General features: G+C 37.8%; 2 protein-coding genes across 4 annotated transcripts; one reads left to right on the top strand and one right to left on the bottom strand.

The window, feature by feature from the left end:
* Positions 1 to 117: 117 nt before the first annotated feature.
* On the bottom strand, positions 118 to 17670 carry capzb (capping actin protein of muscle Z-line subunit beta). Of its 3 annotated transcripts, none has more exons than XR_003674092.1 (10): positions 17417 to 17666; positions 12079 to 12168; positions 9101 to 9222; positions 8427 to 8540; positions 7989 to 8130; positions 6645 to 6761; positions 6498 to 6563; positions 4023 to 4099; positions 3309 to 3459; positions 118 to 1184 (listed from the first exon to the last, which is right to left on the bottom strand). XR_003674092.1 is itself a non-coding variant. In XM_028446946.1 (10 exons), the coding sequence occupies exons 1-9, from the start codon at positions 17417 to 17419 to the stop codon at positions 3366 to 3368; spliced, it is 825 nt and encodes a 274-aa protein (XP_028302747.1). In that variant the 5' UTR covers positions 17420 to 17670; the 3' UTR covers positions 118 to 1184; positions 3358 to 3365. The 3 variants fall into 3 exon arrangements, 2 of the variants coding, with proteins under 2 accessions (XP_028302747.1, XP_028302746.1); XM_028446946.1 differs by having other exon boundaries at positions 3358 to 3459; positions 17417 to 17670; XM_028446945.1 differs by lacking the exon at positions 3309 to 3459.
* A 1879-nt stretch (positions 17671 to 19549) lies between these two features.
* LOC114463473 (MICOS complex subunit Mic10-like) lies at positions 19550 to 27028 on the top strand. Its single transcript, XM_028447034.1, has 4 exons — positions 19550 to 19626; positions 26562 to 26609; positions 26682 to 26791; positions 26875 to 27028. Exons 1-4 carry the CDS (start codon positions 19566 to 19568, stop codon positions 26881 to 26883), a joined length of 228 nt encoding a protein of 75 aa, XP_028302835.1. The 5' UTR covers positions 19550 to 19565; the 3' UTR covers positions 26884 to 27028.
* The last annotated feature ends 869 nt before the right edge of the window (positions 27029 to 27897 follow it).

The following is a 27897-nucleotide window of genomic DNA, read 5'->3' as shown; positions in this document are numbered from 1 at the left end:
CAAGACAATGCGTCGTTTCTAGCATTTCTTTCCTCCCCTTGCACTGGATAGTTTCCTCAACATTTTTGGAAAATACATGTTTTTGTTTCAAATGCCAACATGGTACGAACAGAGAGAAGCTTTTTACTGTTTTTATTGTTGCTGGAGGCTCTAATACAATATTATTTGTAAGCTTTACAAAATAAAAACATAATACAACAAAAGGTTCTCCTCCAAATATGAAACCGATTATTCCCACTGAGACAGACAAATTGGGACCCCCAACAAGAAAGTAATAAATGAGACTAGAGAAGAGTCAAAGGGGCTAAACAGAGGGGAAATGACATCATGATATACACAGTGCGGGGGTGGGGGAGGGGGTGGTGATAAAAGTGGAGGTGGCCACAAGAGTCCATCGACACACTGGCTCCTACAGCTCTTTTGCTCCCATGGGTGCAGACGGTCAGAGAACGTGTAGAAGACTTCTCTCAAACACACACAGACTCACACACTCTCTCACACACATAGTGCAGGGAGGACGCCATTGTGTTTATTGTTTGTCCAGAATGACATTTATACACGGACAGTTATATTTCTATACAGATATATCAGGGGGTGTGTCCAAGACAAAAAAACAGGTGCAAGAAGTCATCGAATGAACAAATAAATGACATCAACCCCATCATAGTTCGTGTCAGCTTCCTCATCAGTGAAGAAGAAGAAGAAGAGCAGGGTCAGAGGCTGGTATCAAACAGACTAATGATGAGTCAGCAGTGAGAGCACTGACGGGTGTTACTTCAGTGGCTCTCACACTGTAAGCTGATTATTAACCGTGATAATACTATCATTTTATTCATGGGATGGGAGTAAAGAGTAAAAGGACAAACTGAGGGAGCGAATGGCTTTGTGCCTGAAAAAGAAAAATAATGAGAGAAAAACGTATTTTTTAAAAAAGCAATGCATTTTCTCCTTTTTTTGTTTTCCTCACAAATAAAAGTGCAGCACTGAAACAGGCATGGAGAAAGAAACTTAAAGAAAATGAGAAAAGTTGGCAGAGTGAGACAGATGGGAGAAGGAAAAAAAAAAAAAAAAAAAAAACAAAGACAACGGCACATCTCTATGACAGTTGTTTCTTCCTGAGTGCCTCCACCAGGTCCAACTTCAGAGCATCCTGTTTTGACTTGTCGGCCAGAATCTGAACACTCCTGTAGAGACAGAGGGAGCAAATCCCAAAGTGAACACGGCAGGAGATGGAAAAGCCTTTTGTTTCTCAAGTTAGTCAGCCTTATGTGTGCTTTTAGAAAAGGGAGTCATAACATACGTTAGTGCACATACAACACAAAGATCAGAATCATCCAAACAGTAAGAGCGACTCTTCTTCATGCAGGAGAAATCTGCTATTAAAGCCAACAACGCTTTAAGAGTAACTAAACCCTAAAACCACTTTTTCCTGCTGAATACAAATGTATTTGTGTATGAAGTAGTGCTGATTGATCCTGGTCCAACATTTTAGTCAAAGTATTTTAATTTAGCATATTTAGTAGTAAAATGTCAGAGTGACTGCCCTCTAGGGGTTGAAAGCAGTCTAGTTGAATTGATTTTTGCTATTTGCTGAGAATAAGATCATGTGATGTTTTTGGAGCAGCTTTTCACAAACAAGCACTGTTAGCCCCACCCTCTTTATAAAAACTAGCATCTGTGGGCTCCACAATCTGTGGTGAGTAGATTGGACTGAGATAAGAGTGAATAGAGAGCTATATTGAGTAGGGATGTCCAGATACAACTTTTTCACTTCCAATGCGATACCGATATTGCAGTCTTAAGTATTTGCCGATACCAATATCAAGCCGATATGCTATCAGCACGGACCATACATACTTTTATTACTTATTTTGTAGTATGGAATGTTAGAAAAGACTTGATCAAGTAATGTTACTCAAACAGAGAACAATAGTCAGTAACAGTAGGGATGAGAAAAACTGACCCATTTATTATTAACCAATTGGTTACATACATTTTAACCTTCAACATATTATCTCCAGTATTCTATATTTGAATAAATATTATATAATATGTATCAGATTTTAGATGCAGTCCGATATAATCTGATATTTGTTTTCTGGATGATATCGGACCGATATTCGATATCAATATCAGATTGGGACACCCCTAATATTGAGTATTGAGTAGCTAGTTAACATAGCATAGATTGTTCATTGGAGATTTTACAGTATAGACTGGGCATGTCCTAACTGCTCTAGGAGCCCCACCCATAATCAAGGTATTTTTTTAAATTTCCCTCCTAGTGGCAGGTCAGGAGAAAGCAGGGGTTTAGTTACTCTTTAAAGAAGCTTCATCTCATCATCACTAAAACACAACGACTGACTGACTGAATGAACAAATGGGCGCTCCGCGGTGGGCGATGTTTTAAGTTATCTGTTTGAGCTTCGTAAGTCCCCCCCTCACTTGTTTATCTGTGTCACTTCTGCTATCCTTGTGTAAACCTTATTGTTGCAAATGGCAGAAAGTGAGGTTCATACTGGACCTCACCCTCTGTAAAGAAAGGCGTGGAGCGTCCACATCTCATTGTTCAAATCAGCTAAGATTGAACCAAATAAATAAAATGTATATATTGAAATATATATAATAAATGGATCAAGGAGTTGAATTTTAAAAATATATCAATTAAAAACATAGTGAAAATTTCCATAATGAAATCAAATACAAAATGTGAAAATTTGTCTAAGTAATAACACAAGGGGCTTGAATGGTCACTGAATGGCCTCAGGTTGAATAAAAGGCATTGATGCTCAGTTTGAAGTTGTCACTAGTTGCCAATGAAGTAAAAGAATAACTGCTTTGATGTGAAGAACTTTAACTGTATGTAGTGGAAAAGAATGAGTAGCTGTGTAATAATCTCATATGCTGAAGGTATTTTAAAGATAAATCTGGTAATACGTGATAAATGAAAATAACTGTTAGAGGTTTCAGCAATCTGTTAACACACAATTTAACTAAATATTTCAACATTTGGTTTTCTCTACTGAGACACATATTAAACAAAATGCAACACTGCAACAACGTGCAACTTATCTAAACATCTTTAAAACAGCTACGTTAGTTGTTTCTAAAATAATGTCTGTTAGAGTTTTCCTACAATTCACAGCACATTGCATGTGGGACACATAAAAACAAAAACACACCACCACAGTTGATAACTTGCATCTCAGAACTCCCCAAAATCAAACCCTGAAGTCTCACATTGTCACTAATCTCAACTATAAGACGTGCAGTTAGGATGCATTGCACTCTGTCCACAGTGTCTTTACTTCCATAAACAGGTGTAGACTACATCCACAGCCCCATGCCAGGCTGTACCTCTGACCCTAGTCAATGAAGATCTGACGCTGGGTAAGGACCTGCGACAGCTCCTTCTGGAGCTGCCGGTACTTTTGGTTATCAGGCAAAGACTCAATGGATCTGCAGCATAGAGGCATAGAGGAGAGGCAGTGAGGGAGGGGACGTGATGGGGAGATCAACATGAAGAGACACATCCAGTGACAGTGGACATGTGAAACATTTAAAAATAAATAAGAGGGGAGCAGAGTACAGCTGTAAAGGAAGGGCTGAGATAACAATATATTATTATTACTCAATGTAGTTATTTAAAGAGAGGATAGGTATCAATAAGGAAAATGTTCAATAAAATGTCTAAATTTGTTTTTAATCCTTCCAAAAAAATACTGACATGATAACAGTCTGTTTTAAATCAGTCCATTCTGCATTGTTCTTAAAGAGCTTTGCACGTTAAACATGAGACAACCCTTTATGAAAGCATTAACAGTTCAACCACAGTCTTCTTCTGTTCACCTCTGTGATAAAAGCAAAGATAAACTTTAGTACTGAAGAACAGTGAAATGCTTTTTGTGATGACTCGTATGTAATTTGATTTCTTCCAGCAGCTGCTGAGAGGAAAGGCTAATAAAAGAGTTGGTAGTTGAACATCAGATGGAGTCTGTAAGCAGGCTGTCCCCACATCTTACCTTAGGCTGTTGACAATGTCCTTGGTTTTGCCAAAGTAGATTTCATTCAGTGTGGAGCGAATCTTGTTCTCCATATCCTGAAACAAAGAAAAAAACTATCTGAGCCCATAGCTTTCTTTGCATTTGGTTCATTTTAATCATGACTGCTTCAATGACGAAACATACCGCAACATTCTTTCTGTCTCTAGTGCTGCTGTGTGTGTAAAAAGTGATGGAAATTAGGCTTTACACCGATCTGATTGGCTATATGGGATCGACCAATATTTAGCATTTCATGTAATTAATGTGATCGGCTGTAATGTCGTAATTCACCGATCTAATGAATGTGCCATTGTCGTGTTGAAACTTTGTGTAGATGGTCCCATTGCATTGTTTTATCATCTCATTTACACCAAAGACTTGTTTGCTTTATGTGACACAGTTTTATTTCACTCGTATTTGTACACAAAGGTGAAAACCTATGAGCGAACGGGAAAAATGTCTCTCGGTTGGAGCGGAGAGGATGAGCGCCGGACTTCTTCCCCAGTTTACTGGCTCCAAAAGTGGGGACAGCATCTGCTGTTAGTGTGTGTGTGTTTGTATGTGTGTGCACGCTTGTTTTGTTTATTCAGCCGAGCCTAGAGCGATGCGGTCCGGTTTACTTTTGCTTTCGTACCGGAGACTTCTGTCCGTTTCAGGGTGATAGTGTGTGTGTGTGTGTGTGTGTGTGTGTGTGTGTGTGTGTGTGCGCCCCACCTCCGCTGTGCACCTGTGAATATGGACTATAAGCAACAGCAGGTTTTGTGATGCCACAGTCAGGAAATATGTTTTTGTTCCTAATGCTAATGCTGATTGAGGTTTCATGTAGTTTCAGTGTGTCTCGTCTTCAGACTGTGGCGGAATTGACGCTGGGGATTCTAACTTTGCTCTGGGGGCTGAAGCTATCCTCAGCTTCGGGTTAAACAACCTTGCTTCATAGTCATTGAGTATGACATGGGACTCCGGTTTAATTCAACAGCTGCAACATTTATTTTACCAATCACTCAAAAACGGCATACAGCTTATAATCAATCTGCTTCGGTCACACGCGCTCTCTCACTCCGCACAGTGGTCGAGCGACTAGCGTATTCATTCGCAGTTATAGGGCCACGCACCCACACACTGACAACAACGTTAGTGTGTGTGTGTGGTTCCGAAACATGGTACCGTTTGATTTTCCGTGAATCTGTATCAGGTAGTACTGAAGGAACTTGGTCGGTACCTAAAAATACTCCCCAAAAAACCAACCTGAAGTCATATGATTGGATCGGTGATTGTTTTTTTTTAAACTCACTGATCGGCTCAAAAATCCTGATCATGTAAAGCCTAATGAAAATGATAAAAAGTTGTGCCACTTTCACTGTGAGTTCATGTACGTTGTAGATACTGTAACTGTGGAACCGAATAAAGAACGGTTTGAACTGTTAAAGTTTTTAAAGGGGTTTCTACCGCACAGCTTCCTCTTGTGCATGTTCACACAGGGCTCTAATCTCCCATGCGCGTAAGTCCAAAAAGCCGCGCAGTGGCGCTGTTTTTGGCTGCGCGCTATTCTCCCAGTTACGCACTCTGGGTGCAGCGGCCCTGAAATTAGGGTGTTCCCATTTAAATCTGGCCTTGCGCGCATTCTCCCGTCTGCTTCAGTGCTTTTCCTCTTACGCGCTTCCAAACCTGGAAGTGCAGCACCCTGATAAGGTGAAACATTATACTGCACGAGAAATATGAACTTAGTTACATCGTGGAGCTGCAGCTGTGATCACCTGAGTTGCACCTCGGCTGCTGCTGCTCGATTAATTAAAACTCTGACAAACACAGACTTCTGTCCACGTTGGTCACAGTGATGTCCAACTATTTTCATACTATGTCCAACAAGAAGCCACAGTTTGATCCACTACAGAGTAAATAATAATGAAACAAGCTGTCTAATACAGAGGTTGGTGAAATGCGCCAGAGAGAATGGATACCAGAAACTGTTCCCACACATATTTAAATGAGGCTCATCTCGGACTCGCTCACATCCGCTCCATAAGGCATTAAACAATTTATATTTAAAACTGCGTATTATGTAGGAAGCCAATGGTTCTGTTTCACAGCAAACATCTCAGGATGTTCTGCGAGGTTATTTGCTCAAACCTGCAGCGCATCACGAATTTCAATTACATTTACAAGCGCTGGGAAAACTCGATGTTCCGTGATTTCTAGACAGCCCCCCCAAAAAATGACATCATGGCCCAATCTGCCTCCTTTGCTTCAGACAGCCTTAATTCACAGACTACACACTTTTGGTCTACTTACACGTGGTGGACGGGAGAATATGCGCAGAAGAGAGGTGCGCAACTGCAGCGCTTAAGTCCGGACGTGTGAATAGACCACACAGTCATTTATTGTATGCTGCTGTGTATTTTTCTGTGTGTAAGAATGCAATAAATGAACCAGCCTAAAGCCTGCAGCTATACTGACTTCAACCAGGCGTCCGATGTTTGCGATGTGTGGTGAGGACTCTCCAACTGTCTCGTCCTTTTCCATCTGCGAGGGGAAAAACAGTAAGTGTGCAGATTAGTGACCAGAGCATCTTACAGTTGCAGCATCAGCAGGTATTCGCCTCACCTGTCTTGTCAGGCTGCCGCCCAGGTTCATGGTACCAGAGCCAGACTTGGTTGTTTGAAGCCACAGCATGACGGTGGAGGTGAGTTTATAGTGAGCAGTGCGGCCGCTGGACTTTTCCTGCTCAGCAAACAAGTACGTGAAGGAATTAATGCAAGTTGTTCAACACAGTACAACAGTGTATTAAAAATCTAGAGAAAATACTCATGCAAACTACAAATACTGCAAATCAGACATTGAAAGATGCAGTTGAGGCTAATGTGTGAAAGCTGCTACACATTATTTTGATGAACTACTGAAATCTAAATGATTAAAATAGGAAATGATAAAAGGTTCTTCAGTTATATTTGTTTTTTAAATGCTCTTCTATAGATTGATTTTATTTAAGTGTCATGCACATACGTGCCAAGCCCACGTGGGCTCACAAGACACTGAAGAAAAATAAAGAACAAACAGATGGCTACAGGCCGGCTTCACAAACAAAAAGAGTGACAAAGAGCATCCAACCACAAACATCCTGCACAAAACTTCTCAGACTAGATACAAAACATGTTTCCCACACTTTACAAATAAAACAGACAAAAGCAAAAGTCTCTTTTCTTTACAGCCAACTCATAATTTTCCCCTCAGGCACCCCATCTGTGTTAAACAAATGTTCAAATAAAAGATTTCGTAAATCAAAATAAAGTGGACAATACAGGACAAAATGAGACTTGTCTTCCACCACATCCAGATCACACACAGTACAGTCGATTATGTAGTGCAGCCTTTTGTCCGTACAATAGCAGGTGGGATTCTCAGGAAGTGCTTTTCAACATATCTAGGTCATACTTAACAATAACTACTATACCTAATTACTATTAATAGTTGAGGGTATTTTCAATAAAGCAGGTTAAGTACAACTATTCCAGTTTCATTAAAAATTTTATCAAAAATAAAAATATATATATTTATTAAATAACTATACAACAAACAACAAGTTTTGGAAAAATATCACATATTTTTCCCAGTACAACAGGAGGTTGAATGTGTAGCAAATGGAAAAACATGTCAAATCTTGCACAATGAAATCTCATGTGATTAGAGCATGAAGTACTGTCCTACACTTAACCCTCATTAGGACCTCATTAAGTTCCTATTACAACCTAATTTTGTTAAAATAATAAAATACATGCAGTGTTGTGTTAAAATGTATTTTTGAGCAATAGAAGATTTTAAGAGTGTATACCAATACAAATGTGAAAAACGGTTTCCCAATACTGCCATGAGTAACTGTAATAAGAAATTGAACTGAATGAAGTTAAGATACTGAGACCAAAAGTGAAAATACTTCAGTGCTCCTCTCACCTGCACCTCCACCACGTGGATCGAGTCCCAGCACCCTTTGATTTTCTTTGAGCCATCTCCGGCCTTCTTGATGAGAATAACTCCAGCAAATCCATGATCCAAGTCCCAGAGATACACAGAGGAGACGCCGCCCTCAAAGTACCTGCATGGCACATATTTCACAGGTCACAAGAGGGCAGTGATGAACCTTTATAAGACTAGAAAATGTAATGCATTAAAGGGGTTCTAGGTGGTTTGAAACCTCATTGCTTTAATCTTTTACCAGATACCACACACACGCGGGCAACTAGATCTCCTCATGACTACAGCTATTGAAGTAAAAAACTTGTAGTTATTATAGACAATTAAAATAAATAAAGTCTAGCAGTGCCCCGTTGTACATTAAATCATCTGTTATTATGCATATAGATGATTTTATAACAACCCTCTGGTACTCACAAGTCTCTATATTGGTCAAAAGCATTATTGGCTTCAACTTCGAGTTTCCTCAGGCGAGCTGAAGGCATGGCACCATCTTCAATGGGTGGGTCGTACTTGTTACTCCATGGAGATCTAAGCAAAGAGATATCAACACAACTCCATATTACCACGTTATTACCTCTAGAGCTGTAGCTGCAACATCTTTAAAAAAGTACTTTTTAATCTACATCAGCACAAAATACTTTCTAAGAGGGTCTAAAAACTCTCTCTGGATATAAAACAGCTCTAATAATTTGTGCCTTTAAATGCACTACTTGGTATGAAAAAAATCCACTAACATCCTTCCTGCAGCTCATTTTCAAGCTTTTAAACATAACCAAACAAAGAGCAGAATAGATTCATAAAACAAGTTACCATGGCAACATAGCCAGGATTTCTATTAATCCAGGTACTTAGAATAGGACTCTGATGATGTACTGAGAGCACGTTTTCTTTTTTTTTTTTTTTTTTTTACAAAATATCAGACGCTAGGTGAATATCATAAAGTTTTGATAACTCATTAAGTTCATCTAGTTTAAACAACATCCTATAAATTATTTCATCTTATGTAAAAATAAATAAAAATTAAACTGTTTTAAGCAGAATTAGTTAAACGTTTGTTTTCACGTCAGACATGTAGTTATGAAGTCGACCTGTAGGAGTCGCCGTCTCGGTTGTAATCACAGAGCAGATAGTCTTTTCCCACAACTTTGTCCCGAGCAATCTTCAGGGGCTGGTCCACAGAGGAGAGCAGGTCCTCACACAGACTGGGCACCTGGACACAAAAACAGTTAAAAAAAAAAAAAAAGCTCAGCACATGAACACAATTAAACGTGAGATCATCCAACATGTGCCGGAAAAAACAAAAACCAACAAATATAACTCCGACTTCCTCTGACGCAATGCCAAATTTAAAATGACTCACAGGACTGCAAAGAGAATAATATAGACTATAAAACAATGAGGATACGGTCGGGTGATTGCTACATTTACAGTTTCTCTTTAAACCTTGGTGGTCTTGTCTTTCTCCCACATTCCCACTTATATTCCCATAAGCAGGGGCTACCAAGAGTAGTGGGATTGAAATATCAGTGTGGGAAACATGATATGGGCAGGATAAAGGGGGTACAAATTAGTTTTCACAGACTGACACGAATCTCTTTCATGAACCTGTATCATGGCACATGCACAAAGAAAGCCCTGTACACCTAGAAAAGCCCCTAAATTCCCATACACACACCTGGCGGGCCAGAACAGTAAAGCGGAGGAATCCACAACTTAATGAAACCCACACAAGCGTAGGCAAGTTGGAAGACATGACCAGAGGATTGTCAAATTGGAATCTGAAAAGACGCAATGCCAAAAATGCCCAGCTGTGGGGGTGATTGACGGATATGATGATAATCACTAACAACCCATTGGTTGAAAAGAAACCAGAGAGCAGATGACGGGAGGTAGCGGGAGGTTGGAGGGTTAAAGGTGAAAGAGGAAGAAGTCGAGCCAACGGTGATCTGTCTAAACGGAAACAGATATACCAACTAAATGTGCAACCAAGCTTAAAAACAACAGCAATTAGAGTTAACTCTGATTTAGCAACTTTATCATTCAACCTAAGCAGGAGGAGCTCAGAGCATCAGAGGAAATCTTACTGAAGACTGAAACTGTTATTGGTGTAAACTAAACGTTATTACGTTAATGGGCTGAAACACATTACTTTATACTTCAAGCTGAAAGAGGTAGTAGATGTACGAGGTAAAAAGGCAGTTGGCTTATACTCCAACAATAAATGGATTTAACAGATTAAACATCAGAAGCTGACAAAGGCAACCATAGAGTAATCATGTGAAACCCTCTCTGCAATATGGGCGGCTTTTAATTCATCTTCTATAACCATTTGTCATGTTCAGGCTTGTGGGAGGCTGTGTAAACTGGAGCCGATCTACACCTAATCAGGAAAGCATGAAACACCTGACAACTTCCCAGTGCATCACATGAAAAACGCACAATTACAGGCACATCGACTACATTCTATGAAGTTAGCATATATACACTAAACTCTACTGTGAACCCAGATAAAAAACACACAGCAATCACAAATTATTAGCGTTTGGCAGTGTGATTGTAACCCTAACCGTTCACGTCACAGAAAAACAATTACATTTACACTATATTTTTTTATTTGCTGTATTTTACAACAAATTTAAAAAGCCAATCGACCCCAGAAAAGTATTTCTCAATGCCGTTGGTATTTTCTGATGTATTATCACTTTAGGGTTAGTACAGCGAATCATCTGTTGCCATCATTTACTTTTGACTTTTTCTCTTAATAGGTTTTAGTGTCTTTTAATCTGTAATGTGCCTGAGTTTCATGAAAATGAATACATTAAATAAATGTATTATAATTATTCTGAATTATTATTTTAGGGTTCTGTGAGAGACTTAAAGTCATTAATATTTGTGTTTTACATTTTACCTCGGGTAATATGTTGACTTTAAACAGTCAAATAGGATAAAGGATATTATAAAGCTGGTGGTTCCCAGCTAGACAAAGTAGTCCTGGTACTAAAGGTGAGCGATCTGACGATATTAGATCGTTAAGGATTAAAACATGACGATCTCCCAAATCACGGAGAACCGTCTGTAGTTCACATTTTAACCCTTGCGGTGCCGTGTCTGCGTCATATGTCTGTGGTCCATACACAGGACATCCAAAGGTTTTATTCTCTGTGAAATCACACCATTTGCTAGTCAGCATGTTAGAATTACAGACACCAAATAATTATTAAGCGCTTAAAAAGCGCAGAAGTACGCTAGTGATACAAAATGTTGATATTGTGCTGCTAGTGACTAATAAAAGGGTCTTTGTGGCATTTTTCTCCACTGACTTTGACCCATTATTGTTTTTCTTGTAAAACTATCGAAAATAATGAAATAAATAAATGGCGGTTTATATCGCCTATTGCCTTTTTGAGGAAAAATATAGAGTTATGAGTATTGGTCCATATCACCCAGGCCTAATGTAACCAAAGCAGTAACGTTTTATCTTATAAAGGATATTATTGTCCAAATTGTGTGAAATGAGGCGTTCAAACACTGCTTAAAGTAGGATTTTATTAACACGAGTGTGTTACCTCAATAACAAATGGAAATCACTAGACTGATATGCTGCCTTGGTATGTAGCAAGTGTTGCTAATGCTAATGCTACACCACTTTAGTTAAACAAAATAAAAAGTCACTGTGACTAAAAGAACTTGTCAGCCCTTTTATTTGATGTTATTTATACTTACAACCAGTTTGATAAATTGCTTACATACATTTAAAAAATATTTGAAAATTACCTTGTCTTAAGTGACCTTTGATTCCTTTTTTCCATTGAGGGTGATGATTTTAAGTAGGTAAATTGTTTTGTTTTATTACTAAATAACTTTAAAATAGTCTAAATGATTTGAACAAAAAAAAAAAAAAAAAGTGATAAAATCGTGATCATGATTTTACAAAGAAAATTTTTTTTTCCCATATCGCCCACCCCTACCTGGTACCAGTAGAAGAAGACAAAAAGATTAACATGGTGTGTTTGTATGTGTTTTGTTGGGCAAGGACCCTGTAATAACGGCATGAATAGTAACTCACCAGGTCTATGAGGTCACTAAGGTTCTTCTCGATCTGCTGTGGAGGCAGACGCCTCATTAGGTCTAGAGCACAGTCTAGCTGCTGGTCACTCTGAAACACATAAGCAAAGAAGACAACAAGAATTACAACAATTGTTGGGGTACACACATTTGCAAATGACAAAAAAACTGGAGTTACTCTATCCCAAAAATATGCAACATGCAAAAAGGCTAAGCAAAAAGAGGCCATATTCACATGCATCCCCAACCTCACTCAGCTGTAGACCTGTAAACATGTCTGAACATATTCAGCTGATTTCTGTAACCTCAAATTACATGATGTAGATACACAATTACTAAAGTGTACCTTTAAATCAAGTCTCTTCTCGTGAAAGCTCCAAAGATGTCATAACCAGTGAGATTTGTTGAAATCCTAAATTGACAAAAGCCATCTTATTAGCTATCAACTTTTAATAATTTACTTTTTATTCTTATAAAGTCAGAGGAGGCTCTGCTTTATGCTTATACTATTAGAATAAATAAACAAAAGCACTGTACAGGGACAAAAACAGCAAAGTAACACGTCATTTTTCACGCATTAACATGCTGCTGTATGTACACATTTAAAACATTTACATCCTCACAGGCAAACCCAAAGAGTGAGATTACAGACAAGTCTTTCAAGCTCAGTAGAATACACAGATCTTATGAGCTGTCATGTGAGTTTTTTCTTCTAAGAGACAAAATGTATCATCAATATAAGCTTTGAAGTGTGAAATAATAAGCTTTTATACTATTTACTCAATACACCATCACACTAACAGTGTGATAAGACACGTTAGGGGTCAAAACCAATGAGTTCTGTTAACCCTTGCGTCATCAAGACGAATACATGGGAAATGTTTTACAACAATGTGAATATGAAATGCAATCAATCTCCCTTGGTCATATCAGACAGATGCTAATGCATGTCTGGAAAAATCTGTTAGCTAATGCTTGCACTGTAGCAACATGAACCCAAACAATAACCACAGGCGGGTTCTGTCGCACGATTTTTAAACCATGCGGAACTAAATGAAAACAATGAAAGAGCTGCACAAAATAATGAACTACGCCTGATAGCAGTTCCCTAAATACTAGACACAAAAGAGCATGACTACTAGTTTACATGTCTTGCAATGCTGCCTCCAGATTCTCCAGTTATTCCAAATATTTGCACAAAGACTAATTTGTTTTTGTAGACTACATTGTTTTGTGTAGTTCTTTTAAGAAATGTAATAAAATGACCGATTCTTCAAGCAAAGCACACAAGTTGTTTAGTGGAGAGTCCTATAAACTAACACATGAATTTATGTTTGCTATACTCTGTACAACAGACTACTTACTGAAGCCAACAAGGGGTGACGGTCAGATGTTCAATATTACATTTTAGGTTGGTTTTCGAATTTTAATTTATATAAATGTGGTTTATTTTTTTACCCACATTGATAAAAACAAGGTAACATCGTCCCACCCGCGTCCCTCTTTTAAATATGCAAGGAGGCAGAAGGATATAGTCAGAATGGTGAGAGAGCGAGCCAGAACATGAAAATCAGTAGGAATGTGTAGGTAGGAAAACATACAGAAGTGTGGACAAAAAGAGAAATAAGCAAAGTCGCTCATGCCTAAACATTCAGGCTTTGTTACACACATTTAAAGCATGAATACGTTGCAACATCAAAATTCACTTTGAGTAATTTCTGAACAAATATGGTAAGAAAACCACATAAAAACCTTTAAGAAAGGGAAAATACTACATATATATATATATATATATATATATAAGCACTGCATGCATATCCATCTGACTTTGTAACAAAAACATCCATCCATCCTTTTTCCGACTGACTTGCTGTTTTCAGGGTTGTGGGTTATAACTAAAATATGGAATGGACAACTCTCCTTTTTATAAACAGTTTTTGTCAGGATTTCTTCACCACTTCTGAGCTTGTCTTAAAACCTCTCTCAGCTAATCCATCATTGCTCCACATCACACAACCTGACGTTTTGTTTACCAGGGCTTGTGTCTCCATGTAAACATCAGCTCAGACCAACACCACCATATCCCAGGGGTCAGACAGGGGGGTGAGGCTAAGCCTGCAGGATAGATGATGCAAGTGGGGTAACTGCAGAGGAAAACCAGCTGCTCCACTATTTTCAAGCAAGAGAAGAACAATCCTGATCTTTTCAAAGTACAACTGAGCAGCAACATAACAGAGATTAAGTTTATGTATTCCTTAGGCCTTGTTGTGTGAAGCAGAGTAGACAGACAACCACTCATTCAAGTAGAGATAAAAAGGGTGCAGTGTTTGGTTTAAATAAAGATTGTTCATCCATTGCCATCTTTGTTGATGGTCCCTTGCACCAAACTTCTGTGGGTGCAGAACGTAAAAGATCTCTCAACTAGTCGTTCGACATAATATCTTGTCAAAAACCAACATTGTTTTTCACAGTGAAAACAAAGCATGTCAATAATGTACAAAAAAGAATCAGACACAAAAGTATGAAGCAGTAAGGATAAAGCTGCCGCCATAACAACCCAACCTTTCTAACCAAGACAGCAGGAACTTCCTTTCTGAGGATTCCTGGCTGTCATTCTTATCTGCTTTAAATACATGTTTAAGGAAGTATTTTTATCGTTAGTCGTCAGTTACCAAAAGGCAAGCTCAGCTGGAATGTAGTGCAGCAGCATGCAGGAAGAAGGGCAAGAACTCAAAAAAACAAGTGGTTCCCGACATGTTTGTCTTGTTGTGTAAGCCATGACCGCACCCCGTTACCATAGTACCCCATCATATCTGTTTGCCATTTAGATGAGACATTAGACTTCCCTCAATACTGTCCTATATCTAGAGCATACATTAGGTTAGGAAAAACTTTTAGATTGCGAAACATGGGGATAACCAAATACTCAAATCCTAAAATCAATCATGAGTCAAAGATTATAAAAAACGGGCATCACGACTTACAGTGGGAAAAATAATTATTGAGCACACTGACAGTTTTCACAGTAAATATATATTTTATTGAGACTATTAATGTGAAATTTTCCCTAAATGATAGTGACCAAATATTAAGATGTTTAATGAAATATAAACAAATAGATCCATAAATTAGATTATGTGTCAATATCCATGGTAACCTTAATTAACTTGATAATCTTAAGTGCATTCTTTGTTTTTGACAATAATTTTAAAAAAATAAATTATATTTGATAGAAAAAATATCAACAATTTCCAAGATGGAGTAGCACAAGTCATTCATGAAGACTATAACTGCTGCAAATAAACCTTTGCTGATTCTCATGTAGTGCTGAGCAATATTGACCAAAACTCATATTGATACTTTTTCTCAAAATGGCAATACATAATATTAATTTCGATATTTTTATCTCAAAGTCTTGCCAGAAAGACAATTCAGGGTTACATTTGCTGATGAAAAATGTCACATTTATTAAACAACTGCACAATATGAGCCACTTTTGGCTTTTTCTCCTCTAAAGGACAGCACGTGTGAGTGAGTTCTGTAATGTGGCTTGTTTAGTGGAAGGTCTAGTTTAGGACGCACTCAGTGATCCATCTAACTGTGCTTTTCATTAGGGCTGGGCGGTATACCATTTCATACCCAATACCGGTATATATTTTTGTTACGATATTAATTTTTAATATATCGCCATACTGGTGTATTTCATTACACAGCTTTCGGAATGCTACGCTGCGCCGCGTTTCAGACCGGACCCTTTTCAACATTGCACTTCTAAATAAGAAGGTAAATAGTTGTGCTCTGGTGTTAGTTGCGGTGTAAATCATATGTTTAAATTGATAAGACACAATTAAAAGCTCTGAAGCTGCATGTGAGCATGTGCCTGCGTGCACATTCCACTGCTACATGTCAACAGTAATACACAAATAACAGAGCAAAGGATCGTAATTACTATAATGCAGAAATAAGTCCTGCAAACGAAACACTACCTTATTCACCATAAGAAACCACCACACCACTGAGTATGCAGCATTTAAAGCTAGAAATCAAGCTAATGCTAAAGCTAAGCTAAGCTAAGCAAAGAGCCATTGGGCTGCTGTTGCAAACTTGTATTACTACTAGTGTGGAATTATTCTACAATATTCACTCATCATGACAGTAAAATAGACCATCCTAAGTCAATCTACTACAGTAATTCATCTCTCAACCAGTAGAAAATGCTGTGAACACCTGATTATGCATGAAAAAAAAAATGAAAAAAAAATACCGTCATATACCGTGAAACTGTTAGAATTTTAAAAAATACCGTGATATACATTTCTGGTTATACCGCTTAGCCCCACTTTTCATGCTGTTCTGGGAAGTAACAAAAGCAGCAACTCCTAAAACTAGTGTTTTAATACAAAATAAGCTATAAAATATATCTCTCAGAAATATGGAAAAATTGTAAAGGACACTGTTTGACTGTACTCTATAAATAATATTAAATATTTGTATGATGTGATTTGGACTGTATGATTATATAAATAAAAACAAGTTAAAGAAATATAGATATATCTCGATATAGGCAATATTATATTATGATATATCTTGAATCACGATATATTGCTCAGCTCTATTCCCATGTATGTTTAAGTCTCTGACGACAATATAATTTGAACTTTTACTCAGAAGCTTCACATACAGAGTGGAGAAGGATGGAAAAACATGGCACTGCTTACAACTTTTCCATAATATAATATAGCTGTAGATTTAACACAGTGGTCAGAGAATGCATGATTACAGTGACTTTAAGTTGTTTTGGAGACGTGCTACACAGAGGTCTACTCATAGTCTGTTCTCTTGCTGAGGTCGTGACCAATCCGATAGGGCAGGGCAGGCTGACAGCCAGTCATGATCGGGAATAGGAAGAACGAGCAGTCTTATTTTAGCCACAGGCACTCAAGAGCTTGACTATTTTAGTCATGAGAGTATGCAAGTGTTTGCGCACGGCGAAGGATTGTGCGTGCATGTGCACTATATTAGGAGGGCACTTCGTTACTATTCACAAACTTGTGTCAAATCCAAACATCCTGTGCTAACTCTGTGGGCTTGTAGCTTAGCTAGCCGCTAACTATGAGCAAACTAAGCAGAAATAAACCATGGTTAACTTTCCTTCGGGAGATTATTAGTGCTTTTCGAACAGCGAAGGGCACATTTAACTAAGTGACAGTTGGGCATCGGTGATTTACACTCTACAACACTGCTGCAGCTTTGTGCGGTTAGCAGCCACAGTTAGCATTAGCAGCTAGCCGCTGTGTTAGCAGCCCCCGCTGGAGCCCGTCTCCCCCAGCAGCTCTTACCATGTCTGCGGCGGTCTCGGCGGGGAAGGCGGGCACGGATTCTCTGACAGCTGTACACCCTAGCTCGGCTCTGTGTGGAATAAGTTCGCCCACGTTGTCTCTTGTCGTTGTGTTGATGTTTGTTTTTTTCCGTTCCCCCGCGGAAGATGTTTTGTTCGCCTCTCCCTCTCTGAACCCAGCCCTGTCAGCGAAATCCACTTCCTCAACCGGGTACAGGAAGGAGGCTGCGCTCAGCAAACAGGCCGCGGTTTCACTTCCGGGTCACTCTGGGATCCCTGCCCAGCAGCCAATAGCAGAGGAGCGAGAAAGGCATTGCCAAGTATGGAAAGAGAGGAGTGGCGCAGAACACATTAATAGAGATGCTGTACAAACCATAGCTAATTGATTGTAAACTGCTCAAAACAACAATCTGATGCAGGTGGGCGTGAAAAAACACGAGTGAGAGAAGAACAACTGAAGTAATGAGAGCATCGAGGGTTGCTTTCCCTTTGTCTCAGGAGGAGAGGGTGAGCTAGGCAGCAGGGAGATGCTGAGATTTCCACTGGAGGTGAATAGAATGAGCATGTTTAGAACTAATTATATCAGAGGAATAGTTAAAAAATAAAAAGGGTAGTTTGCAGATAAGTTTGGATTGAGATGCTTTGGACCAGTGCTATCAGACTATTTAATCAAAACATTGGTAGCCAATCCACTGCAAGTAAGCAATTTTATTGTGTATTTGTATATATTCTGTGTATATATTCTGTTTTTTGTCTTCCCTTGTCTACCCTCTTTCTCTCTGTAATGTCTACAGGCCCATGTGGGTATATTATATATATTCACTTTTCATTTTTTTTTTTTTTAATGCTGTTTTATTTATATGCTATTGAAACTGCAAAGTTCCCTTTTGTGGAACTAATAAAGGTTATCTTTATCTTTAAGTTGGCCAAATACATTTCCGCAGATTTGGCTTATGAAGCCTTTTAAGACATCTCACAATTTTCCCAAAAGGAACACAAGTCACAACTATATATTCAACTGTGTATGGTCAGGGATTGAAAAAGAAATTAAAAATAAGAGTGACTCTAAAAGTCAGGCCTCAGCGAAATCCATTTCCAGGAGGATTTCGCTGAAATATTAACTTAGTTGGATGTGAAAGCTGCATTATGATGGCTGATAACTGTTGTTTCAAAACTGTAAATTGTACTTTATTAAATCTGTTTCGTAGGCTATGCAAAAATCAGTGTTGTGACCTTGGATGACTTTTCATCTGGAAACTTCCACTGGAAAGCTGTCAATGAAAATGCATTGCTTTGTTTACATTTTAGCACTAACTGTGATTCCTAAAAATAAAGTCTGTTTTTAAAAAAGAAGAATGTCAATTCTTGTAATCATAGATATAAAATTTACAGCTCTATCAAAAACAAGAAACACATCATCACCCGAACATCTACTTGCACAGAACAAAATGTTATTCTATACTGCTGTTGTTAATGTGGCATAGAACTGGTGAGTGAAAATGTGTTCCACCTTGAATGTTTTTAAAACGTATTTATCAGTACTAGTTCAGCACTAGGGTTTCCCAACCAGGTCCAGGGGGGCTGCATTCCTAAAGGTTTGCTGTTCCAACACATGAATCCAATAAGAAGCTCGAAACACAGTAGGACATTTAAAGCATGTGTACACACAACTTGGACACTTGACATTTCACCAAATACAGACTATTGGTACTTATAAAGTCAGTGAGACAATTTTAATATAAAAGTTATGTTTAACAGTGTGAAATATCCAGTGTACACTTAAAAACAAACCACATCAGCATAAGAGGAAATTAAGTGCCACACTAATATATTTATGTTTTTATTTTGACGTATCTTTTTACACAGCAGTCACCAGGCCAGAAAAAAATCATTGAATTAATGCAAAATTACTGCATTTTACAGATAATTACAAAAAAACACAAAAAAAAAACAAACAGGCAATGCTTATTATTAGTATCAGGTTAACAAAAAAAAAAACAAAAAAAAAAGAGAGAGAAATATTAGTATACTAGTTTTTTTAGCAAGCAAAAGTGACGCGAAAACTACGATTTATTTAGAAAATGAACGCAGTGAAAAATGTAACGCGGAGTTCTCGCGAGATTTGGCAACGATCTCAGAGAACAGGAAACATGGCTGAGGATCACGGACGGAAATGGGACCGCTGTCTGGCTGATACAGTCGTCAAAACAGGTTGATTATAATTTGAATTCTTATTTTTACCCCCATGTGAATGTCAGCAAATATTCACCAGCAGAACACAGTTTGTAAATAAGGTGAAGCGTTAAGTTGAGGCTGATCCAGGACATCTAAACGTTGCCGAGGTCAAAGTAACCTGTCTATGAATTATAAAACAGTTATTGTAAAGTAAGACGTAAAACGACCTCATGTTAATAATAATCATTGTAATGGACTATAACTCAGTATGTATTTTTTTTTATTTTTTATTTTAAATAAGGTTAAATCAGGTACTTTTGAGCAGGGTTATCAAACATAGGGTAGGCAGACCTAAAACGGCCACTCAGAGTGTGAATTATGGATCAGATAAGAGATAAATGTTTCAACTTCTATACCTGCAGTGCTCAACCTGTGCATGTTTATGAAACATGCAGGAGTCTATTCATTTTGACTCAATTTACCACAACAAAGATAGAATGTTTTTGAGATTGTGAAGAACCCACACATACACCTTCAACTGGGTTCCAACTGTGATCTTCTTGTAACACAAACGTTGAGAGATAATGATAGATTAGTCAGATAACTACACTAGACTGATGTCCTGTACATGCAGCTGTGCATAACTATCAGTAACACTATTGTTGATGTGCCACTGTTTAAAAATTAAATCTGTCGAATATGTGCGGCACAAAAACTAACATTATTATTAAAATTAGTAACACCATCACTAATGCCGGGTGATTTTTATTCGATATAATATACCAAATAAAAAGCCATTATTGTCAAAATATGGCAATACATGACAAATTAGAGTTGTGTTTTTTTATTTTCAACTATGCCATGCCTAACACAATGAAAATATTAAAAAATGAAAAAAGTAAGAACAAAAAGTTCACCCAATGAAACTAGAAACTTGGTCCACCCATTTCTGAGGCATTTGAAGCTTTCCTGGTGAAGGCATAGGCTGCCTCTGAATAGTCCCTCCTATCTCCTTTCCTATCCACTTTTCCTTAACCCCCGGAAGTGTTTAAGTAGTGGCCATGATAAAGAGCGTTCACATTCTCTTTAAGCTGAGGAAAGGAGGCTCAATGCCTCATTTAGCCTAGGAAACACTGATGCATCCTTTACTAGAGGAGACCAGATAATGCTGACCCACAATTCCTTGCGGCGACAGGATTTAAAGGGACACGCACACCTGAGCGCTTGCAGAAACTCACAAAGACTGAAAAGGGATGGATATCATATAAGTTACCAATGCAAAAATATGGTTTGACTAACTTTGAATAATTTAAAACCCATATTTTATTATATGTAAGACATATTATCAGATTATAACTGACATAAAAAGTGATCAGAGACATGTTTAGCCACATTGTGTTTTATTCAACATAATTCATATTTCTGAGTGGAAGGATGAGTGTGAGCAACCAATGTGACGTTATTTTAGTTTCACTTTTGTTCCTCGTAGCCTGGTAGCCTCTTTTCCTTTGATTTACATTCAAACGGTGTGATTTATGACATTATATCAGCAGAAAGTGTTATAAATGTGCTTTTAGTAGTCCATTTTTCAGAAATGTGTAGTTTTAATTATGTCACCTAGTGAAAGTGCGTCTGGTCGTCAAAAGAAAAAAAAAAACATGATCGCCTTTTCCTAATTCCTCTCCTAACACCTTTCCTTAACCCCATGACATCATCCATGGGGTTATGAAAAAGTGGATAGGAAAGGAGATAGGAGGGACTATTCGGACGCAGCCATTGTCTATTTGACACACAAACAGCTTCAGGAGAGTGGAACAAAAAAGTGGCATTTTTCGATTGGGTAAAAAACTAAAAATGATCACCTGACTAAAACATTTTTTTATTACCGTATGAATTTCCTTGGAAATCGGAACTTTGTGATATTTATTTACAACTACTGGACTAAATAAAGGTAGACTGGAATTTTCAGGACAACTTTTATTTACTGTATTCGTTAGATGCAGTTCGTACATACAGGGTAGTAATGACGGGACACTAACACAGTGTCCACATCTTCTAAAACATCAGAGAAGATGCTTCCTCGGAACCCAAGACTCTCTGACAAACAACTTTACTTTTTTTTTTTTTGTGATGATAAGTTGTATCGATTTACATAGATATTTAGTATATATTAAAAACAAACACAACTTCATTAAAATTATGTAAATACATTTGCTCGGGTGAAAATCACTAATAGTGTTCTAGGGTTAAAGGTCATTTGAAAATCATTTCTACTCAGGACATTGGGAGGAAACTATGTATGTATATGTCTATACCTGTACCAACTCCTGCAGACTGGGTGGATTTGAATTCCCATCTTTTAGCTCTGAACAGAGATTCTACTCAGTGTGTGGAGACAGTGCAGTTTGAACTTAGGGCAGAGGGAGTGCTAAACCAGTAGCTATAGTTACCAAGATTAGACATAGTTCATTAGACGTCGTTTTAATCTGTGATTAGTTGGCGCTCATGTTTTTCATTGGTCATTGTCCTTTGTGGGTGTTGCAAAATATTACGTTTGTAGATAAAAACTATTTTTATTTTTGCATATTCAAGTTTAAAAAAAAAAAATACATGTATATATATATATATATATTTTTTTTTTTTTTTTTTCCCAGCACAGTTTTTTTTCAGACCGTAGTGCGATGTGAGCCAGCCCCCTCTTTGTTTACATGTGTTCACCGTTTGAGTAGGCTATATGTGTGCCACAGGCATGTTTAATGTTTTATTCGCACTATGCTGAGATGTTAAAAGAAGTGTTTATAATTTTTTAATTGTAATATTCTATGTTATAAAATATGTCGTTATCTGATTTCTTAATCAGAAAATTGAAGCTACTGTGAAGTTGCTGTTGCACTTTAGCTTAAACCTGGGTTAAAGCTTGAAATAGTTGAATGACAGAGCCTCATTTACTTTTTCTTATGGGATTGTTTTATGCATTTTAACTCTTTAGGACAATCACAGAAATAAAGTTGCACTTTTGACAATATATCTGACGTCTGCAGTCACTGTGAAGTGCATTGAAAAAAAAAAAAATCGAGAATCAAAACTCAAATTTGTTTTTAAAAAAACCAGAGATTTTTTTTTTTTCAGGCCAAATTGCCCAGCCCTACGTTTAGTCAATAAACATCATATCTAAAAAGCTTAAAATGTGTTCCTTTCCGTGAGTTACAGTCGGCATGTTTTACCTGTCAAAGCCATCAGTTAAGTTTCAACATTTATTAAAGTCAGGCCTCCTTTGTTAGATGGTTGTTAAATAGACCTTTTCTCTTTTTTTCTTCTCTCCATCTGCTCTGGCCCACAGCGCTGCTGAAACAATAGTGAGTGACTGCTTTGAGCATTGAGCCACCATTAAGTCGTCCCAGTGTTTTCCAGATGAGTTTATTTGATGCGTTTGCTCAGGGTTGGTCCATAACCCTTTTGGCTGCTTCACACGTGTGTCTTGAACGACATGAATGAATCAAGTCTTGGTACATTAATGGGGGTTTCTTGCTGTGAGGATAAACATCTGCATTGAGCTCAATGTAGTAAACCTCCTGCTGCTCCAAGGTAGGCCAAGAAAGTGTGCAGCATGTGGTCTGCCCAGGAGGCAGCGGAGAAAACTGTTTACTTTAGATTTCAAGCCCTCCATTGGATATTTAACACAAAGGTCAACAACAAACTGGTTTCATTTGTATCCTTATGTATAACATCAGTTACAAATGTATCCTTTTCTGTTGCCAACGTGAACATGCAGCAGTCATTTCAAAGGGTCATTAATATTTTCAGTCAGGATGAATCATAGTAAACTCATTATACTTAATGAAAGCAGCCAATCACTGAACAGTGTACTTCCCCAACAATATTTGTGTTGTTTTTGTGTAAAGTATTCATGTTTTGTCAAGTTTTTACAGATGAGTGTCACAAAACAATGAATAAAGGAAAGAAGGAGGAAAGGAAAACAAAAATCATGAAATACAATAAAAAAAAACTAAAATTGATTGAAGAAATAAAGATCAGGGAGCGTCACAAAAAAAAGAAAAAGAAGAAAAAAGGGAACTATCATGTGTATTTATTTACTGAAATAAATAATTAAATTACACTTCCACTGCCTTATACACAACTAGTCGTCTTCAACATCGAACAGGTTTAGGGGTTAAATCATAATTAATGAAAGCTTTACAAATGTCCCTGAATGTCTGCTGCCTACATTTCAAAATAAAAGTCTTCCCGATATGTGCAAGATATTTTTTTTGGCACAGTATATAAATATATACTAAGGCCCAGAAAGCCTTGCTCACTCTTACTATGACACTGTTTTAGTGGATAAAATGATACCAACTAAGAAAACCTTAGGATCCGATGATTGGCTGTTATGTTTTCACAGAACTGATTTGTGTGTCAGAGTGCCCCTTATTTTCAGCACATTTTGTGTATCTATTTGGTATATTGTTCTTGTAGTTCTAATGTCTCACATATTTACATAATCCAATTGTAATGTTTTAGCTTTAGTCATATGGTAATAGTTCTAGAGCATCTGCAACAGGCTTTGTCCCAGTCATTTTTTTTTTTTTACAGATCCTCAAGCCAGGCTCTCTACTTATATTGAAAGTATTTGTTGTTACTTTTTATTATTCTAGACATTATTTTTGGGGGTTAGAAAGTCACTGAGTTGATTATAAGAAGCCCTACAGCTTCACAATTTGATATTTTACACAATTTATTTGTGAGGACGTGTAGCATGTTGGGTTATTTAAAAGTGATCAAACATTTCCGTCAGAAGTCCTTTGGGTATGTCAGTGCAGTGATTTGTTGCAGAATGTGGTTGACCTTTTAAAAGACAGACGTATATGTAAACACCCTTTTTATTATGTGTTTTGTATCTAATAATCTGACTATTACTCCAACTAATTACATTGGTTAGGCTGCTACTCTCAGTTTTGTTGTTCGAAAGTTCTCTTTAGACCAAACTGGGAAGCCAACACATCTACTTTGCCGCAGCATAAACAGAAACATTAATCCTTCCTTTTCAACTCCATCTGTACAGTTAAAATGATTTAGAATGTTTTACAACAGTGACTTTCATCATCTGGTCACATTAAGTTCAGTCCTTCAAAGGCAGAAGCATGTGTTCTGGACAGATATCTGCAGTCACGTCAGCTCAGATTTAGCGTGTTAAAGTCATGACAATAAATGTACGACTCCAGTTAATTACATTTACCACACGATGTTTAACTTTGGCATTATTGATTCCATTTGTAGAAGTTCTGCAGAGAAAATGAATCCAAGGAATATAATCAGGCAGCTCTGGGCTTTATTTGGCTGATTATTTTCAGGCCGGACTGAGACGCATTTTATTCTGCTCCGTCACAAATGCCTTTGATATAATCCTCTGTCTGTTTTTCCCCGAGTCGTCCAGACAAAAGAGGGATGCCAGAATGAGATGCTGATCTATCGTCTGACTCTGCTCGTGCTTTTGCTGCATTACTGTTGGGAGGAAATGATACTTCAAAAAGACTTTAGCTGAAGAGCAGGGACGAAAACACTTGGAGAATCTTATGAATCTGTGCAGAATGGAGTGCGAGGAGGATTTATCCTGGATGTGTAGTGTTCTCACACTGGATGTGCCGTAGCTTTCTGTCTCTAGTTGTGTAATATCGTGGTTCTCAAACTGTTTTGGCTCTAGTACCCCCTTTCTTTTATTTTTGAATCCAAGTACCCCCTTTGTTTGACTACAACATTTTGCTCAGAAAACTATTTAAAAACAACTATAGAGCAGAATGATGGAACGAGTGATAACACACATTTTAATTTCATTTTGTAAATAAGTGGATAGACACAGTATTTATTTAAGTGGTTCCCAACCTTTTTTGGATTGTGACCATATTTTAATGATCAAGAATTTCTGGCGACCCCAAAGACATTTTTTTTTTTTTTTTTTTTTACTTTTAGATCATGTTTGAGCTCTTTTTATGTTTTGGTGCATTTTAGTTGAACTAGATTTATAGTTCATAAAGAGAAAGTATAGAAATACAGTTGTTTGAGATTGTGTGTTGTCTTAATTTTAAAAAAAAGAACAATTAAAAAAATTTAAAACTCTATTTTAATTTTTTTTAAATATCAGGCGACCCTATATGGGGTCCCAAACCCAAGGTTGGAAAACCCTGATTTAGTGTCTCCTGAATAGATGTATTTCTATAGTTTTTATCATTTTTGGTCATCTCACACCTGGGGTGGAACCAGGACTGACACTTTATTTGTTATTTTTCCTCTCTCTCTCTCTCTCTCTCTCTCTCTCTCTCTCTCTCTCTCTCTCTCTCTCTCTCTCTCAAGTACCCCCTGTAGTGCCATCACGTATCCCTAGGGGTACACATACCCCCATTTGAGAAACACTGCGATAGAGAATAGTTTGAGGGTAATAAGATGCATAGTTAAACGAACGTAAAGACTAATTATTCAGATTAACAGATTTTCACCAAGTTGGGAGCAAGTCTATATGAAATGACGGTACGTGAAGCTGGATCAGTTAATCAGAAGTAATCTCTGCGTAGGAAGCTGAAACGTACAGAAACATTCTTCATAAAACTAGAACTAAGACTCAAATTCGATTTGAGTTTAAAATTCCCCAGCAGGCATGCCAGTTATATTTCATTTTCTATCCTGGATGAGACACAAACATTACTTCACTACTTTGGTCAATGTTCTTGAACACTTGGCCTGCACTCACACTACATAGCCTAGCACGGTAACCTCTGACACATACTGTACATCATCTCGTTTATATACGACACACTCATTAGAATTTAGTTTGTATGTACAATGACTGTAGCAGTGTGATGGAGAACGAGCCTGAAACCACTGTTAACACTTTAATCACTGTTTTTTTAAAAAATTTTTTTAAATAAATACATTTAATCTCACACTTGGCATACCTAATCTTTGTTTTCTATCCGCAGCGACAGGCCTTGGTGTCGGTATCGTGTTCTCCGTCATTCTCTTTAAACGTAAGTGTTAAATACGTTGTTGAATGAACTCTTCTCTCAGAAACACGCATGACTAAGCGTTTTTCTCCACAGGTCGCACATGGCCGCTGTGGTTTGGCTCAGGTTTAGGACTTGGTATGGGGTACAACAATTGCCAGCATGACTTTAGGTCGCCCTATCTGGTTCATGGGCATATAGTCAAGGTGAGTACAGAGCGTAAGGTTTAAAAGCTATTGTTTACATAAATGGATTGTGCTTATGGGTGTGTACTGTGTTTGTGTTTCAGGATCAGTAATCTGATGAGCATCTGATGAAGAGTTTTTTTTCCCCTTTTTTTTTTTTGATATTCCAACTTATAAGTTCTCTGTTTTTTGTCCTGGCTCTAATATTCAACAAAGGGGGATACTAAATATTTAATAAACTCAATGGGCGTAACTCTGCCTCTGCTTTTTGTTTTTCTGTGTGAATGTTTTAAAAAAATGAAATGTGGCTTGGGAGTGGAAGGTAATATTGTGTGTTAATGAGCTGGGGGAGTCTGACTCCTGCTGTTTGGGAATGAAGGCCAGGTTTGGCATCTGCAGCCATCTGTGGGAAGTGAGGATGAAAAGTTCCACCGGAAAGATGGAATATAGAGAAAATACACTTGTGGGACTGTTTAGAATAAGAAAACATGTTTGAATTTATAAAACTGTAAGTGCGGTTGTACCAGAAATAAACTGTTGGTTTAGTCCAATTTTCTATAGCACACTTTGCGTTTCTGATTATTTTCACTATAAGCAAAGCTGCAAAACGACACCTCTACATATCAGTCTTTTTCATGTCTTTATTAATATTGTGATTGATCACTTATGTGTGGTATTATGGGCTGGGTTGGCAGACGGCAGGGCTTGTGTGCACATTCATCCAGCCCTCCGGTGAAGCTGATTCTGCGGAATGCAGAGAAAAGCCACTCCTGGACTTAGACTTCAATCTTATTACTAACAGGTGAGTTCTGCATTTTGCACATCGGAGCATAACATGTGTGCACTTCCACATCAAAGCAAACGCTGGTGCATGCACACTTTGCAATACACACTCAGAAAAATCATGGTTTTCCTCTTTGTCACAAAGAGTCTTTTAGCAACGTAATTGCATGCATTACTTCCACAGTGTGGACACTGACTGGTTTAACTGGAATAAAACTAACAGCATTGGGTATTTGGCTCTGAGCGACCCTGTCAGAACTTACGCCCCCGTCACTCGTCCCCTGTTCATTTAGATATTTGCAGCTGGAGCATGAAACTGATCCTGGTGTTCAAAGAAAGAAGCC

The sequence above is a fragment of the Gouania willdenowi genome, chromosome 5 (genome assembly GCF_900634775.1).
Source record: "Gouania willdenowi chromosome 5, fGouWil2.1, whole genome shotgun sequence".
Lineage (NCBI taxonomy): Eukaryota > Metazoa > Chordata > Actinopteri > Blenniiformes > Gobiesocidae > Gouania > Gouania willdenowi.
This window is presented reverse-complemented; position numbering and strand designations above follow the sequence as displayed.

What these genes read in the sequence shown, in the direction of transcription:
- capzb (XM_028446946.1), bottom strand. An exon ending in TTTGACCAATATAGAGACTT is followed by an intron (nt 8,131 to 8,426) that starts GTGAGTACCAGA and finishes TGTGCCATGCAG; the next exon opens with GTACTTTGAGGGCGGCGTCT. An exon ending in ACATCGGACGCCTGGTTGAA is followed by an intron (nt 4,100 to 6,497) that starts GTCAGTATAGCT and finishes TCTTTGTTTCAG; the next exon opens with GATATGGAGAACAAGATTCG.
- LOC114463473 (XM_028447034.1), top strand. Translation starts at nt 19,566, where the DNA reads ATGGCTGAGGATCACGGACGGAAATGGGACCGCTGTCTGGCTGATACA. An exon ending in TGATACAGTCGTCAAAACAG is followed by an intron (nt 19,627 to 26,561) that starts GTTGATTATAAT and finishes TTCTATCCGCAG; the next exon opens with CGACAGGCCTTGGTGTCGGT. An exon ending in CTCCGTCATTCTCTTTAAAC is followed by an intron (nt 26,610 to 26,681) that starts GTAAGTGTTAAA and finishes TTTTCTCCACAG; the next exon opens with GTCGCACATGGCCGCTGTGG.